The sequence below is a fragment of the Canis lupus genome, chromosome 24 (genome assembly GCF_011100685.1).
Source record: "Canis lupus familiaris isolate Mischka breed German Shepherd chromosome 24, alternate assembly UU_Cfam_GSD_1.0, whole genome shotgun sequence".
NCBI lineage: Eukaryota > Metazoa > Chordata > Mammalia > Carnivora > Canidae > Canis > Canis lupus.
The window spans coordinates 38889822-38905428 of record NC_049245.1 but is presented as its reverse complement, the minus strand read 5'-3'; the positions used below and the strand labels follow the sequence as shown (position 1 = coordinate 38905428).

General features: G+C 41.5%; 1 protein-coding gene across 4 annotated transcripts in view; it reads left to right on the top strand.

Annotated features, from left to right (window-relative positions):
• ZFP64 (ZFP64 zinc finger protein) overlaps window positions 1-15607 on the top strand; it is an 87322-nt gene that overhangs the window by 10805 nt on the left and 60910 nt on the right. For all 4 annotated transcript variants that reach the window (XM_038572619.1, XM_038572617.1, XM_038572615.1 and 1 more), the window contains 3 exons: window positions 4981-5142; window positions 6324-6386; window positions 9915-10166. In XM_038572619.1, the coding sequence (XP_038428547.1) occupies window positions 4981-5142; window positions 6324-6386; window positions 9915-10166 (477 nt within the window). The remainder of the gene's footprint in view (window positions 1-4980; window positions 5143-6323; window positions 6387-9914; window positions 10167-15607) is intronic.

The following is a 15607-nucleotide window of genomic DNA, read 5'->3' as shown; positions in this document are numbered from 1 at the left end:
TGGAGTTTGCAGTTGAATCCAGAACCCTAAATGTGAATCGTAGGCCCGGAGACCATTGGTTAAGAAACAGGAAGAAAAGAACAATAGATTTGAATATATGAGAATGTAGTAATATCCTTCATCTGTAAAGCTCATGTACAAGTCAATGAGGAAAAAAATGAAATTCAATAGAAAAAGAAAGAGCTAATAGCATAAACAGGGAATTCACTATAGAGAGTATAGGGATGGATAAAAAGTGTTGAAAGGGGTCCATCCTCACCAATTATGAAAGAAATGCACATGAAACTAAATTGATCTCATTTTGTCCTGTCACATAGCCATCGAGCTAGCAGAAATAAAGGAGAGAATGTAAATGGATTTAGATTTTTGGAAAGGATCTTATAATTATGTATCAGTAAGCAATTAAATGGCCATAGCATTCTGACCAATTCTTCAACTTTTAGAGGAAGGTATCCAGAGAATCTGGACATCAGTTAAAAATTGGGCATAGGTGTTATTTATAAAAATAATACCTAGAAGCCAACTCACTGTCAAAGACAAGGGAATAAATAATGTAGCCATGCCACAACCAAAATGAAGGGGTAGTAGGCAGCCATTTGAAATTGTGTTTTGGATGAATGATAGCATGGCAAACAGCTTCAAATGGCAAAAAAAAAAAAAAAAAAAAAAAAAAAAAAAGGAGATTACAAATTATTTAAGCCACATTGCCAGTTTTATACTTTTAAAAATCTGTATACAAAGAATATCTTCTCCATTAGGTTGATCATTAATTCGCAAATGTCTGTTAAGCCACTGCCCTTTGCCAAATTCTGTGTTAGGTGCTGGGAGACAGTGAGGGAGAGAACAGGTGTGTCCTCGAGTGGCTCATCCAGCCAAAGGGGAGGAGAGGATAGTCATTAAATAACTTCCCAACTAATTATGTAATCACAGTAGAGATAAGTGCTTTAGAGTAAAAGTATACTATATAATGAGCATATAATGAAGGGGTATATATTGTCATATGATATATTATCATGGGCAGCTTTGGGCAGCTTTTATTTTCTTCTCTACTCTTTTTCTGTACTCCTTAGATTTTCTACAATTAGTGTTTACTTTTATTTAAAAAAAAAGAAGCAGCAGCAGCAATACAGGGGTGCCTGGCTGACTCAGTCAGTAGATGCTTGATCTCAGGGTTGTATGTTCGAGCCCCATATTGGATGTAGAGATGACTTAAAAACAAGATCTTTAAAAAAAAATAATAAAATAAGATCTTTAAGAAAAACACAGTTTTTAATTTAAAAAGAGAATTAAAAAGTGGAGTTTTTAAATTGAAGAAGAGAAGGGAGAAGTAAAATGGGTTGGAAGATGTGAAAACTGTCTTCAGATATCCAAAGGGCAGCTTCGTGGGAAAGGAGCTAGACTAGTGGTCCATGTGAGCCCAGCAGGTTCAGACACGGATGGGTATGACCTCAGAGAGAAAGATTCTGGTTCCCTGTGGCATTCATATAACAGTCTTACATTTTAAGCAGCATCGTAACTGAGTCACCGAACACCCGAGGTGCTACCGCTACAGACCAGGGCTGACTACAACAAACAGGCTCTCGGGTGGACACCTGGACACACTGGGCAGCAAGAGAAATTCCAGGGGGACAAGAAACAAAGCAAAAGCCCTCAGGAGGGGTGTGAGGCTGTGAGCTACTGGGGGTAGGGGGGGCTGATCTCACTAAATGTGGGACTGGTTTTAGTAGCCAAGCCAGGGGAGATGAGGCCCTGAGTGCTTGCAAAGAGTTGGTCTCGGGTCAGTGGGACTATACACACCTGGGGATTAGTGGTGAGTCCAACATCAAATCACACAAACACTTCACCAGGCCTGAGGCAACCTCCCAAGGACCAAAGCCATTCGAAGCCTTTCCCCGGGGGATCTATAGGCTCTGCTGTTCCCAGGGCAGCCTGGAAAGAAGCCAGGTGTGGGGATATCTATGATGGGAGGGGATGACCCTCTATAAAGCCAGCCAAGAGGCTCCAGCAAGACTTGGTAAGAGATGCCCCCAGGCCCCTTTGCTGGCTGTTGAATTTCAGCCACCTCCACCTGCGACAGAAAGTATTAATAAGTATGTGCTTCCGTATTCTGATATGTCACCTTTCATGGATGACCCTACATAAAATTGCATTTCCCCCCTTGCATTCCCTGTGCCCCTTTTCTGCTTTATTTCTCTGCATAGCCTTTAGCTCTGTATTAGCTGTGTAGCATATGTTTAGTTATTGCCTGCACCACTCCCAACCAGTGTCAGCTCCATGAAGGCAGGTTTGTTGTCCTTTTTGTTCACTGATGTGTCTCTAGTGCCTAGAAGAGTGCCTGGCACAAGGAAGGTGCTTCATAAATATTTGCTGGATAAGGTCGTGAATAATGACAACGGCACTAACAATTTTACATGCCTGATTTTTAATCTGCACCACAGCCCTAGGAGATAGGGATAGAAATTATCCCCATCCCCCAGGTGAGGAAAGTGAGCCCCAGAGAGGTTACATAGGAGCGACCAACACTTGGTTTCTGCTCAGGACATGGTCTCCGGGTTGTGAGGTCGAGCCCCACGTTGGGCTCCACACAGTGTGGGATCCGCTTTGGATTCTCACTCTCTCTCTTCCTCTGCCCATCCCCCTACTCATTTGCATGCTCTGTCTCTGAAATAAATAAATAAATCTTAAAAAATAACCCAAAAGGTTATGTATCTGGCCTACACACACACACAGTAAGTGGCAAGACTTGGCCTCATATTAATTCGAAGATAGATTTTAACATATCTGAAATAGAGGAGCATGTCAGAATCAATGAGATTGCTGTCAACCAATAGGCAGTCACCAAAAAAAAAAAAAAAAAAGTCTTTTGTGAGCCTGTGAACAAACTTGAACATGGCTGAACACGTTTTTGTCACTTTGGCAGAGTGGCATGCTTTTTTTTTTTTTTTTTTTTTTGGAACTCCGTGTATTGAGCTTCATTGTTGAAACATCTTCCAAGATAACTGTGTGATGATTCCAGTTAAAGATGAAAAGTAACTGTGTACCCAGAAATACTTGCAAACAGTAGCGGGGGTCCACTTGATATTCATGAAGCAAAGGGTGGTTGTTGGAGGAACAACTGCAGTTCTTGCAAAGCAACAAACAGGAAAGATGGATTCCCAGAATCAGACAAAGTTGGGTTAAGTTTTACTGCTGAGGTTCATGGAAAAGAATCGTGTACGCCAGTGGTTCTCAAACTTGAGCATGTATCAGAACACTCAGGGTGGCTTGTTAGAACACAGGCTTGCTGGGTCCACCCCAGAGCTTCTGATTCAGGGGGCTGGGGCGGGGCCTGAGGATCTGTCTTTGTAGCAAGTTCCCCCCATAAGTGCAGTGCTGCTGGCTGGGGACCCCTCTGCTTTGAGAACTGAGCAGAGCAAGGGAAGCAGGAGCAAAAGCCAAAACCCACAGGGTAGTTGAAACATTTCAACAAGAGGCAGGTGTGGTTGATCCAGGCCTCCAAGGCACTTGGGTGAAGACAGACATCAGTTTGTCAGAATCTTTTGGCCAACTTTAAATAAAAGCCACTTAACTTCACCCTGCATATTGCAGTTGAAACCGTGAAACCATTTACTGAAGTAGCAAATGCTGGTAGAAACGGGGTGTTCTTGGACATGCATCAGTGATGCTGTCATTGCCAGAGGTGCTCAAGAGGTGGAGATAAGGAACCTGGGTTTCCTGTCAAATGTCCAAAGAAACCGAAAATAATGCATTCAATAAATGTACAATTTCTAAGGAATATCAATAAATGTAAAATAAGGAATGTGAAAGCATTGCATCATAAAGTTGGCAGCTTTTTAATTTATTGTACAAAAAATAATGGTGCATCTTAGACAAGATTTTAGATTCAAAGAAAGATGATGTTTGTTTTAAGAGAAAATATAACTAGTACCACAAACCCATGGCATGGACATTATGCTCTAGACAAAGCCAAAATAAGTAGTAATATTAGGCCGGGGCTGATTTTAATAAGGAGACTCTATAAATACAATGGCAGAAATGCTGAAGGTGATGCCTCAGTGACTGAAGTTGGGGAAACAGAATGTGACAGTGGCTTTTCAGAGACGTCGTTAGGGCCTCTCAACCTGACAAACTCACCCAACGAACAGAAACTACCACTGGTCATATGGACTCCTCATGTGAAACCAGATCTCCATGTGACAAATTATGTAAAATAAAGGAAGAAAAGATTTCCAAACCCAAAACCATAAATTTAGTTAACAGAGTAGTCACGAAAATTTGTATAAGCAGAGAAAGAAATTTGAGAGTGCTTATTTTATCTTTTATGATGACAAAAATAAAGATGATAAAGGTGTTTGATCTCTCTTTTTTTCCTCTGAAGACTTCAGTAAGAAAACAAGGCTTTCTTTTAGGAGGACTTGTGTTTTTAGAGAGTATTTATAGTTTGGGCCAGAATTCCCTTGATCAGTTTCTTTCCAGCTGTTTGCTAGGATTTTGTGATAGAGCTTATGAAAGTACCAAATGCGTTTGGCTGGAGATAATGGAAAGCTTGCCTGGTATAAATGACAGGGACAATTCTTGTTTATTTAATAGGTCTAGATTTGAAGAGTTTCAGAGCTCTGGCTCAACAGCAGATTTTCCTGCTCTCCTCTTATGGTTACAGAACGGCTGCCACAGATCCAGGCATCACCTCCTCTCCCCAGCAGACCTAGGATATGGGCAACCAGGACAGCACAAATGAGCTTTCCTCAAATGCTTTTTTTTTTTTTTTTTTTTAAATCAGGGAGAAAATCTTGTCCAGAAGCCCCAGAACAACAAATGTTCTCTAGTGTCTCAGTGATTAGAATGGGGTCACAGGATTACTCTTAAGTGGCAGAGAAGACTGGGAAAGCAGTTTAGCCTGTGCATTCTCTACAAAGGAAGGTAGGCAAAGGGAATAACTGTTGGGTATTCATACTATGAAAACTAATAATCATCTTTTAGTTTCAGCTCCAGAATTTGTGTTTGAACATGGCTATCAGACATATCTGCCCACGGAAAGCAATGAAAACCAGACAGCCACTGTCATCTCTCTGCCTGCCAAGTCACGTGCCAAAAAGCCCACAGCCCCACCTGCTCAGAAGAGGCTTAACTGTTGCTATCCAGGTATAGGCAGCATTGTGTCCGGCTTGCATAGAGAATGTGACATTTAGCAGATTCTAGGGCTCTCGCTCGTGCTGACAACTGGGTATAGATGTGCTCCAAACTGCCGGGCTTAAAAGCCAGAGCCAAAAAAAAAAAAAAGCCAGAGCCCACCAGCATTTACATCATCACATACGACCTATCTCTCGCTGTCCCTGGTCACCATGCATGTGGACGATTTTTACAGCCGTGGACCTTTGAAACGGGACTCATGAGTATCCAGGTTACTGTGTTTTTCTTTCTGTGCTAAGCTTAGGGAGACATCCAGAAAGATTGCTGTTTCCTTTAAAAAACAAAAACAAAAATCTTTATTTGGAAATAATTTCAGACTCACAGAAAAGTTGCAAAAATAGGACAAAAATTTCTGTATGCCTTTAATCTGGGTTTCCCAAATGTTAACCTATTGTATTTGCTTCATCATTTTTTCTATAAATACATATTTTCCCCCAAAACCACTTTAGAGTAAGTTGCAAACATGATGTCCTTTTACCCCTAAATACCTCAATGTATATTTCCTAGAACCAAGGAAGTTCTTTTATAAACTACAGCACAATCATCAAAATCAGGAATTTCATACTTAGGGGCACCTGGCTGGCTCATGTGACTCGATCTCAGAGTCGTGGTTTGAGTCCCATGTAGGGCAGAGACTTTACTTAAAAAAAAAAAAAAAGGAAAGGAAATTAACATTTATATACACTATTATCAAACCATTGACCTTATTAATATCTTACTAGCTTCTTATTCATGTCCTCTATCACAAAAGAAAAACATTTTCTCCTGGTTTAGGACCTAATTCATGATCACATGTTGCTTTGAGTTTTCCTATCTCTTTAGTTTCCTTGAATCCTAAACTTGTGTCTTTCATGACCTAGACATTTTTGCAAAGTACAGGCCAGTTATTTTGTAAAATGTTCCTCAGTTTGTCGGATATTTCCTCATGATTAGATTTAGGCTCTGCGCTTTGGCTGGGAAGCACAGAAGTGATGTGTATCCTTCGTGCGTCGTATCAGACGGCACATGATACCTGTTTGTCCTCTTTATTGTGGGGTTTACCCTTGTCACTTGGTTAAGGAAGTTTCTGCCAGCTTTCTCCACCTTTAAATTACTGTTTTCCCTTGTAATTAATCTTTTCCTGCCTTTTTAAGGTTGCCAGTTCAAGACTGCCTATGGCATGAAGGACATGGAGCGTCATTTAAAAATTCACACTGGTAAGTGACATTTCTTTGACACATCTGCCGGGAACGTGTGCTCAGTGCTAGGAGCCGGGGATCCAGACGAGCCAGACGTATCATAAGACACAGAACCTCACTGTTTGTCACAGGAAAACAAACAGAAATTCAATAAAAATAAGATGGTGTTTCCACACATGATTTTGGCAGAAAATGCTTAAAGCAATAAAATCCAGTGCTGGAACAGATAGGAGCAAACTTAGCTGGTGGAGGTGTGAATGGCTCCAACTGTTTTGACAATCTGCCAGAATTAACTAAAATTTAAATGTACATATTCGGGCAGCCCGGGTGGCTCAGCGGTTTAGTGCCACCTTCGGCCCAGGGCCTCATCCTGAAGACACGGGATCGAGTCCCACGTCGGGCTCCCTGCATGGAGCCTGCTTCTCCCTCTGCCTGCGTCTCTGTCTCTCTCTGTGTCTCTCATGAATAAATAAATAAAATCTTTAAAAAATAAATAAATAAATAAACGTGCATATTCTCATTTTGAGGAGATGATCCTATAAATGTGTATGTGTAATTTTTGATAAAGGAATAAGGGAGAAAAATAGTAAATTTCTTTATGTATCTTTACATTGTATCACTGGACACACAGCATATGTGTATTATTTTTGTCATTTTGAAGGTGAAATTTAATAAGTGAATATTTTCTGTTTTTGTTTTTAAAGGAGAGGGAAAGATTGATGGAGAGCCTGGCTGGCTCAGTCAGTGGAGGCTGTGACTCTTGATCTTGAGATCGTGGGTTTAAGCCCCACCTGAAGTGTAGAGATTACTTAAAAAAATAAAAAAATAAAAATAAAAGGAGAAGGAAAGGTTGATGCATGGAAAAGAAAAATGTGCTTATTTCTGGTGATTTTAATTTTCTTTAATATATTATTTTTATGTCTCCCAGATTTTCTGAATGGAGCAGGAACTGCATTTAGACTATTTTTTTAAAGGTTTTATTTATATATTCATGAGAGACACAGAGAGAAGGCAGAAACATAGGTGGAGGGAAAAGCAGGCTCCTCGCAGGGAGCCCGATGTGGAACTTGATCCCGGAACTCTGGGATCATGCACTGAGCCACCCAGGAGTTCCAGCAACTCAGGAGTCCCTAGACTATTTTTAACCAAATATTAGATACTCTTAATTCAAATGAGAGAATATGAATCAGAGAGTGTGTGTATAAGGTAGGGGTGTGCTGAAATTTGGCTGGGGTGTCACTAATTGCCCAAAGATTGCTATTTAGCCTCAAACCTTTGGAAGATCAAGTACCCAGCAATGATTTTTGAAATTTGTTGGCCATGGCCAGCGATTGCCTTGTTATACTGGGGTCACCATCCTATCCTAGCCAACTTCATGGTGTCACGTCATTTGGATTTATTCTAATTATCAGAATAGTAAGTTTCAAGTGTTGATAAGCATTCTCAATGTAATAAAAAATTAATATCTCCGTGCGGGTTTAATGAGTTCCGTCAGTCAAGTGAAGCATAGCATACTCATCGTTGCCAGAGTAGAGTGCTGTCATTATTCATGAGGATTAAGGAAACACTGTAAATACATAAGCGAAGCTGCAACCTTAAGTCCGGTTCTGCACACCTTCAGGAAGCACCTTATACACGCACTTGGCCCAGTGTGGGCTCGTAGGATAGTTTCTCCATGACAGCAGCATCTCCAATAACATCTTCAGGCCAGAGAGGTGACAAGGTGTCCTCACCTTAGTTACTTCCAGAGAGGATGGCGTGGCCAGGAGCAGCACTGGCAAGCTCTTCACCAGCAGAACTAGCTGGAAACCATCCTTCACCAGCATCTGGCAGCTGCTCAGTGTGGCACATATACAGCCTGGCGACCACGGCAGCTAATCAGCCGCTGACAATCATGAGAAATTATTGCTTGTGGATTTCTAAATTTGGCTACTAACATTTTTTATTAATAAAATGATAATCTTTTAGACACTTTTAGGTATACTCTTAAATCCCAGATGTTTGCTCTATGACAGTAGTGATCAGCTTTGGCTGACAATTGACTTTAACACTTAGCTATATAGGATTTGGTCAAAAGACATATTTAATATATAAAGTAAAAAGCGGAAATCCTGATTCACAACCTGCTTCCCTATCCAATATAAGCCCAGAGTCACCAGTTTTAATAATCTACTGTGTCTCGTTCTTAAATTTTGGCATACCTATGCTGAGCCTAAAACACACAGAATCTACTTTTTCCATCTCTTATTAAGTTAATATTATATATCCTATCACTGCAAATTGCTGTTTTCCACTTAATATTGGTCATCTTTCCACATCAGTAGTACATATGTGCTTCATTCTTTTCAGTGGCCTGATAGGGAACTGGTTCAATAATTGATGGTACATTAACCAGTAAAATACTTTTAAAAGTATTTAAAAGCTTTAAAAGTCATGTCCTAGTTATTTCATGATGTGAACATGATCAGAATTATTTTAAGTACAAGAAAGTCAACAGGGAGGCACTGTTGTGTTTGGCTCAGAGAACAAAAGAGTTGTGAGTTTAATCCCAGTTCTTGAGAGAATCAAGGAAAACCATTATTGAGAGGCACAGTGCCTTTCAGAAAATATTTAAGCTGATGTTAGCCAGAAAGGTTTTTGGTACCAAAAATACATACAGACACACAAATAACTGAAAAGATATCCATCCAGAAATCAGCAGTTGTTCACAGGGAGTAAGTTGACATGTACATTAGTGAGTATAAGTCAACGAAGCTGCTAGGACAAAGAAACCCAAACACCAGCTCCCACGCGATAGGCGTTTATGTGTCTTTCAACTAAGTGTCCGGAGGTAAGCAGGTGTCTAGGGTAGGCAGGTGGCTCTGTCCTACCAGATAATCCAGGGACTTAAGTTCCTTCTGTGTCATTATAATGCATCATGTCACAGATCTGCCTTCTACAGGCAAGCTGCCCTCCCCTGCCAGTTCACCCCACATCTTGGAAACAGTTGGCAGAAAGAGTGGAAAAAGAAAAATAAAAGACAAACCACGTCCTTTACAAAAGGGACACATTTACCTTCTCTGCCATTTCATGGGCGAGGACGTTGTAGCAGAATGACACCTGGCTGCGGGCGAGGCTTAGCCTTGAGCTGCCTTCCCAGGAGCTCTCCGAAAACTTAGACCCTCTGAGTTGTAGCGTGTGTCTGTGAAGACGAGAGGAGGGAACGGGATGAGACAATCAACAGTTCCTTACTTTACTTGGCTCTACTTTAGACGTTTGCATGGCCTTCTATTTTTAATTGATAAGGAATTGATTAGAAAATGAATAGGGGCCAATTAGGAACAATCTTGAATGTAGGAAAAATTAGAAAATCACAATAGGCAAAATGGAAAAAAACTCCCCTTTTCCCGGGATGTTAGGTCTTGGCATATTTTCTTCTCTGGCATTTGGAGTTTCCTAAATTTTCTCCAGTGACCACATAGTCCTTTTACCCATAAGGTAGTGGGGAAAGAAGCCTCTTTCTTGGTTAGTGTTGTTTCCTGATGCCATCTGTGTGTGTGTTTGAAGGAGACAAGCCCCACAAGTGTGAGGTCTGTGGCAAGTGCTTCAGCCGGAAGGATAAGCTGAAGACCCACATGCGCTGCCACACGGGTGTGAAGCCCTACAAGTGTAAGACATGCGACTACGCCGCAGCTGACAGCAGCAGCCTCAACAAACACCTGCGCATACACTCGGATGAGCGGCCCTTCAAGTGCCAGATCTGCCCCTACGCCAGCCGCAACTCAAGCCAGCTCACCGTGCACCTGCGGTCCCACACAGGTAGGTCCCTCGTACTGCTCTCGCGCTGTGCTCCTCACTTCCAGCTGCTTAAAAGCACCTTAAAGCACTGAGTCACGATCTAAGTCCACGAATGGGGACGTCCGCTCGTGGCACTGTTTGCGGGTTCACTTTGCATCCAGCTGGAAGTGCCTTTCTCAGTCCATTAGGGAAAAACCTCGAGTTTATAACCTCCTGTGTATCCTCCTGTAACTTTATAACTTATTCACTAGTAAAGTATTTAATGAGGAGGTGAGCCGAATGACGAAGAGCTATAAATATAAACAACGCCTTCTTAATACATTTCTGCATAGTTTCTGCATCTCGATCATTTTTGAAGCAAACTCAGTTCAGCCTGGGACAGCTTTGTGGAAAAACGCAGCAGAGTAGGTAACCTAACAAATCATCCACGTTTCAAGTAGACCAGTTAGCTATTGATACAATGATGCTGTGTAACAACCACAACAAAACCTCAGTGGCAGATTATAATAAGTGGTTATTGCTCACACACTGCAGGTCTAGCCAGCTGGCTAGACACTGTTGATCTTAACTGGGCTCAATCACATGTAGCAGGAAAGGCTGGGTGTCCACTGACCTTGGCTGGGGATCTGTGGCCTGTGGATTAGCTGGCTGTACACTCAGTTTAGCTGGGGCAGTCTGGCTCTGCTCCACGTGCCTCTCATCCTCTTTTTGGACCTATGGGCTACCCCAGGCTTATCCTTCTCATGACAGTGGCAGGGGTACAAGCAAGGATATGCCGGTGGATAAGCCCATCTCAAGCTTCTGCTTGCATCCCGTTGGCTGAAGCATGCTATGTGGTGGGGCTGGGCTCACCCACAGTGGGAGGTCACCACAAGGTTACAGGGCAAAGGCCGAGATAGGAGGAAGGATAAAGAATTGGGACCATTTTGCAAGCAACCACAGTCCACTCCACCATCACTCACAATTCGGGACATGCAGGTGTAGTCATGTCTTCCCAAGAGCCATGTAAGTCACATTCGATCACGGGATCAGGTTCAGACACCGGGATCCTGTCTGATCTCCATCAGGTCTGAATATGGCTTCTCTTGACCCAGAGACCTTTGAAGTAAATGACAAGTCATCTGTTCCTACATTCCCGATGCACCGTGGTGAAACAGAGCCAAGGTAATTCCAGTAATCCTGTTTGCAAGGGGAAGAATGGGCGGCACTTGGCAATCACTGCTCCACAGGTTACCAGAATCCCTCTGGGCAAATGTCCCCACATCCCCACACTCTGGGGACAGGAGATGTTTCCTGGTTGGGGCTCGGCTCTGCTCCCTGGTTCCTGACTCTGCCCACTGCAGCATCCTTTCCTTCACCTGTCTGAGCCACTTCCGAAAAGTAGTGGAAAATGTACTTTTGTGAAACTTTCTCAGCCTGCTTCCTGCCTACTAAAAGTAGGGCTCTTTTTAGTTGAGGGTGGTGACGGGTTTGCCAGTAGAGCCATGTGCAAAATTTCATGAATTTCCTGTGCATCTGCGTGCCGAAAGCCACCCCACGATTCTTTCGGAGACTCTCCTTTCCTCTGAACCCCATTGTAGGCACTTTTGGCGTATGACCTTCTGTGGCTGAATCCCTTGATGTTCCTGGGAATCCTTGTCCACCTACTTGGCGCCAACCTAATTCTTTTGGAGATTTTTACGAAGAGACTTATATTCATACCCATCATTTCTCAATCAGTCTTCCCCCTGAGATCACGTCCCTGGGGATGATCTTTGTCCCTAGACTTCTGTCTTACTTTGAAGACTTTTTGCTAGTTGGAGGTGAGAAATTTTATCTAACCCAGCACATCTTTGTTTTGGTCTATTCTCTCTAAATTCCATTTAGAAAATGGCCGTTTCTTTTTCTGAGTTTTTCGTTTCCTTATAGGACCTCATCATGTGCAGCTCGTGAGACACTTCCACTGTTCTGCCCAGAATTAATCTCTTTTGCTCAAGTCCCAAATTGAACAAGTGTATTATATTCTCTATCTTCTAAGTTACTGCAGGTGACAGTTTGACCAAATGTTTGCCATTCAGTAGTGTGCACGCCACTTCTCCAGTCTTTTCTTACCATCCATCCCAATGCCAATGCTACATATTTTCATTTCCTGTTAGGGCAGCACTGTGCTCCTAGATACCAATCTCTGTATTAGCTACCTGTTGTCACACAAATGCAGCAGAACAAATATTCCCACAAAATCTCAGTGGATGCGGTGACATGTCTTTTCCGTTGACATGCTGGGGATCACGTAGGCAGTTCTGATCTTGGCTGGAGTCAATTACATGTCTGAGAATCTGCTGGCCGTGAGCTGTCTGTCCACTGGTCTTGGCTGCTGCAATCCAGCTCTGCTCCACATTTCTGTCACCCTCCTCCTGGGACCAGCGTGCTAAGCCAGCCTCACTCTTCTCATGGTGAAGGCTGATGGAGGTACAAGCAAGCAAACCCCGGTGCACAAGCCCATTTCAAGCCGTTCCTCATATCAAGTCTACTTAAGATACTATCAGCCAAATCCAATGACACAATTGTTGAGGGTCATGGCAGGTCATCCCGTCCCTATCAGGAGACAATGCACAACTACACACATGGCAGAGGCCGTGGCTACAGGGAGGGAGGCGAGGTGGTGAGCTTTGGGAACATTTTTGTCATCTGCTAAAGCCAGTTAAGACATGGGCATAACCAATGGCCAACTGATGTATTTCAGAAATCTCCCCAGCCTATGTTAGATGAGCTAAAGGACTCATTTATGAAAGTGGTTCAGAATCATTTTTGACTTCTTAGGATAAACTTGCCATTTATAGTAGCATCTTCAAATTGGTCTAGAAAAGGTGCATTTTCTAAAACTTTAAATGTGTACCATTTACGCAGTGTTTCCACGGAATGTTCATTTCCCTTTTATAAATCTGTGGCATTTAGAAAATTTTACAGATTGTAAAATTAATAGGATTTGGTTTTCATCCTTTGATCGTTTGGGTTGACTCATCATCAATGGTTTTAGTAGCAACCTAAACTCAAAAAAGATCTGTCGGCTTAAATATATCAGTTGCTTATTCATTCAACAACATTCATTAAGTCCCCACTAGGTACTAGACACTGTGAGGATCACATACTGGGCAGGAATAAATGTAATCATTAGTTTTGGAGAGCTTTTGATCCCATGGAACAATTACTGACCAGTATGCCTCAATTAAGAAATCTGTGGTTAAAAAAAAAAAGGAAAGAAAGAAAGAAAAAGAAAGAAAGAAAGAAAGAAAGAAAGAAAGAAAGAAAGAAAGAAAGAAAGAAAGAAAGAGAAAGAAAGAAAGAAAGAAAGAAAGAAAGAAAGAAAGAAAGAAAGAAAGAAAAAGAAATGACAAAGGGATTTAAAACCTTTGCTTTCATATCAAAGAGTGTTGTTAACTCTGCATCTCTGCTGTGAGATTTGGTTATCTGGTGTTTCTGGGTTTCACCTCTGCTGATTATTTAAAAAAAAAAAAGGCAAAAAGACTGTCACTTATTTGGGCAGGGATGTAACAGGAAAACCTATTAGAATATTCTAAACCTATTTAGAATATTCTAAAGTAAGGATTCTTACTCTGGGTATACAGATACCTCCACTCAGGGATCCATGAATAGAATTTAGATGGTCCATGAACTTACATCGAAAAAAAGTTAGATCCTCATTTTCACTAACCTGTGTTGAAATTGGGTGTGTCCTTCAATTATGAAAATTGGCAACTGATCCAAGAATAGTGCCTGTGAAGTTGTCTTCAGCAGAGATCACAGATCTTTTCATAACAGTTGTTGTAGATAGATCAATATATCATTTATGCTCTTCTCTATTTAGAAATTATTGTAGTTATAGATCTGCTACTAGAGCTTCTTATTTAATGCATAAATAAAGCACACATGGGGCGCCTGGCTGGCTCAGTTGGTGGAGCATGGGACTCTTGATCTTGGGGTTATAAGTTCGAGCCCCATATTGGGTGTAGAGATTACTTAAAAGATTTTATTAAAGCACACACATTGCTATATCATGAATTTTTTCTTTTAATTTTTTATATAACTATTTCAATATACTTGGCTTCTTTTGCATTCCTACAGATTTTTATTTCAGTTTACTTTGTGTATTTAAACATTATTCTAAGAAAAGATCTGTGCATTTCACTAAACTGCCAAAAAGGAGTTGATGGCATAAAAGAAGAATAAGATTCCAAGGCAGGAGTCAGCCAACTTTCTATAAAATGCCAAATAGTAAATGTTTTAGGCTTTGCAGGCCATACTGTCTCTGTCACTATCGCTCACCCCTGCCTTTGTAGTGTAAAACAACCATAAGCAACACATGAACAAATGGGCGTGGTCTAGATTCCAATAAAATTTTATTTATAAAAACAGGCTGTGGGCCAGGTTTGGCCCACAGGCTATAGCTTACCATTCCTTGTTCTGGAGCTTAGTGTGGATGATCTTGGTGGTATTTAGTCATACAAAGCATTGTTTAGGTTTGAGCTTCTCAGTTTTCTAGGAGCTTGTTAAATTTGCTCCCTGTCATCGTTACTTACTTGCATTTATTAAGCAGCTTACGGTGATGTTTTAGGCCTTATACCAAAAAGCCGGAATACGATCCCATCTTTGAGCTTATGGCCTAAGAAAGCGAACATCAGGCATATGCACAGATAATTACCCAGCATCTAAGAATACCAGCTTTGGAACCAGCCTGGGTTGGAATCCAAGCCTTGCTACGTACTACAGGGGGACGGTGAACAAGTTACGTAGTCTCTCTAGGCCTCATTTGTACAGTAGTGTTAAGAATAATATTGATAATAGTACCCACCTCGTGGGAATGTTGAGAGCATCAAATGAGACCATTCTTGTGGAGTGCTCCTCAGAGTGCCTGCCATCCTGGAAGCAACCGAAGAATGTTAGCTGCTACTTTGCTTTAACAATACTGAAATGGGCGGGGTCACCAATTTGCTTGAATTATCAGTGCCTTAGATAATTCGGACTTGCCATTCATTGAGGAAATAAATTTGGAGTATCATGTGCATTCAGATGGTTGCAATTTCACTTTGCCTGCTCATCTTTCAGCGAACATGAATAAAAAAATAAAATAAAATAAAATCAAGCAGCTGGATTTCGTAACTTCACAAGTAAAGAACGCAGCTGGCAATGTGGGATAAATAAATTTGGCGCAATAAACACGTCTTTATTAATAAAAATCTGCATGAAGTGTAAGCTGGGCGTTTCAGTCGCTTTATACAGACGATTCTGATGAGTGAGCATGGAGCTGACGGATTCCAAAATGTGTCCTCGAATCTGTTACAACATGTAACTCAATCAAAGTGAACGGATGATGCAAAATTTACACAACTGTGAACCGTTAACTAGCAGAGTGGGTCCTTTAGCAAAATGAACGGTAGCTTGATCGTTTTAAAGAACATGAGTATGCTCACAAGTACTATTTTATT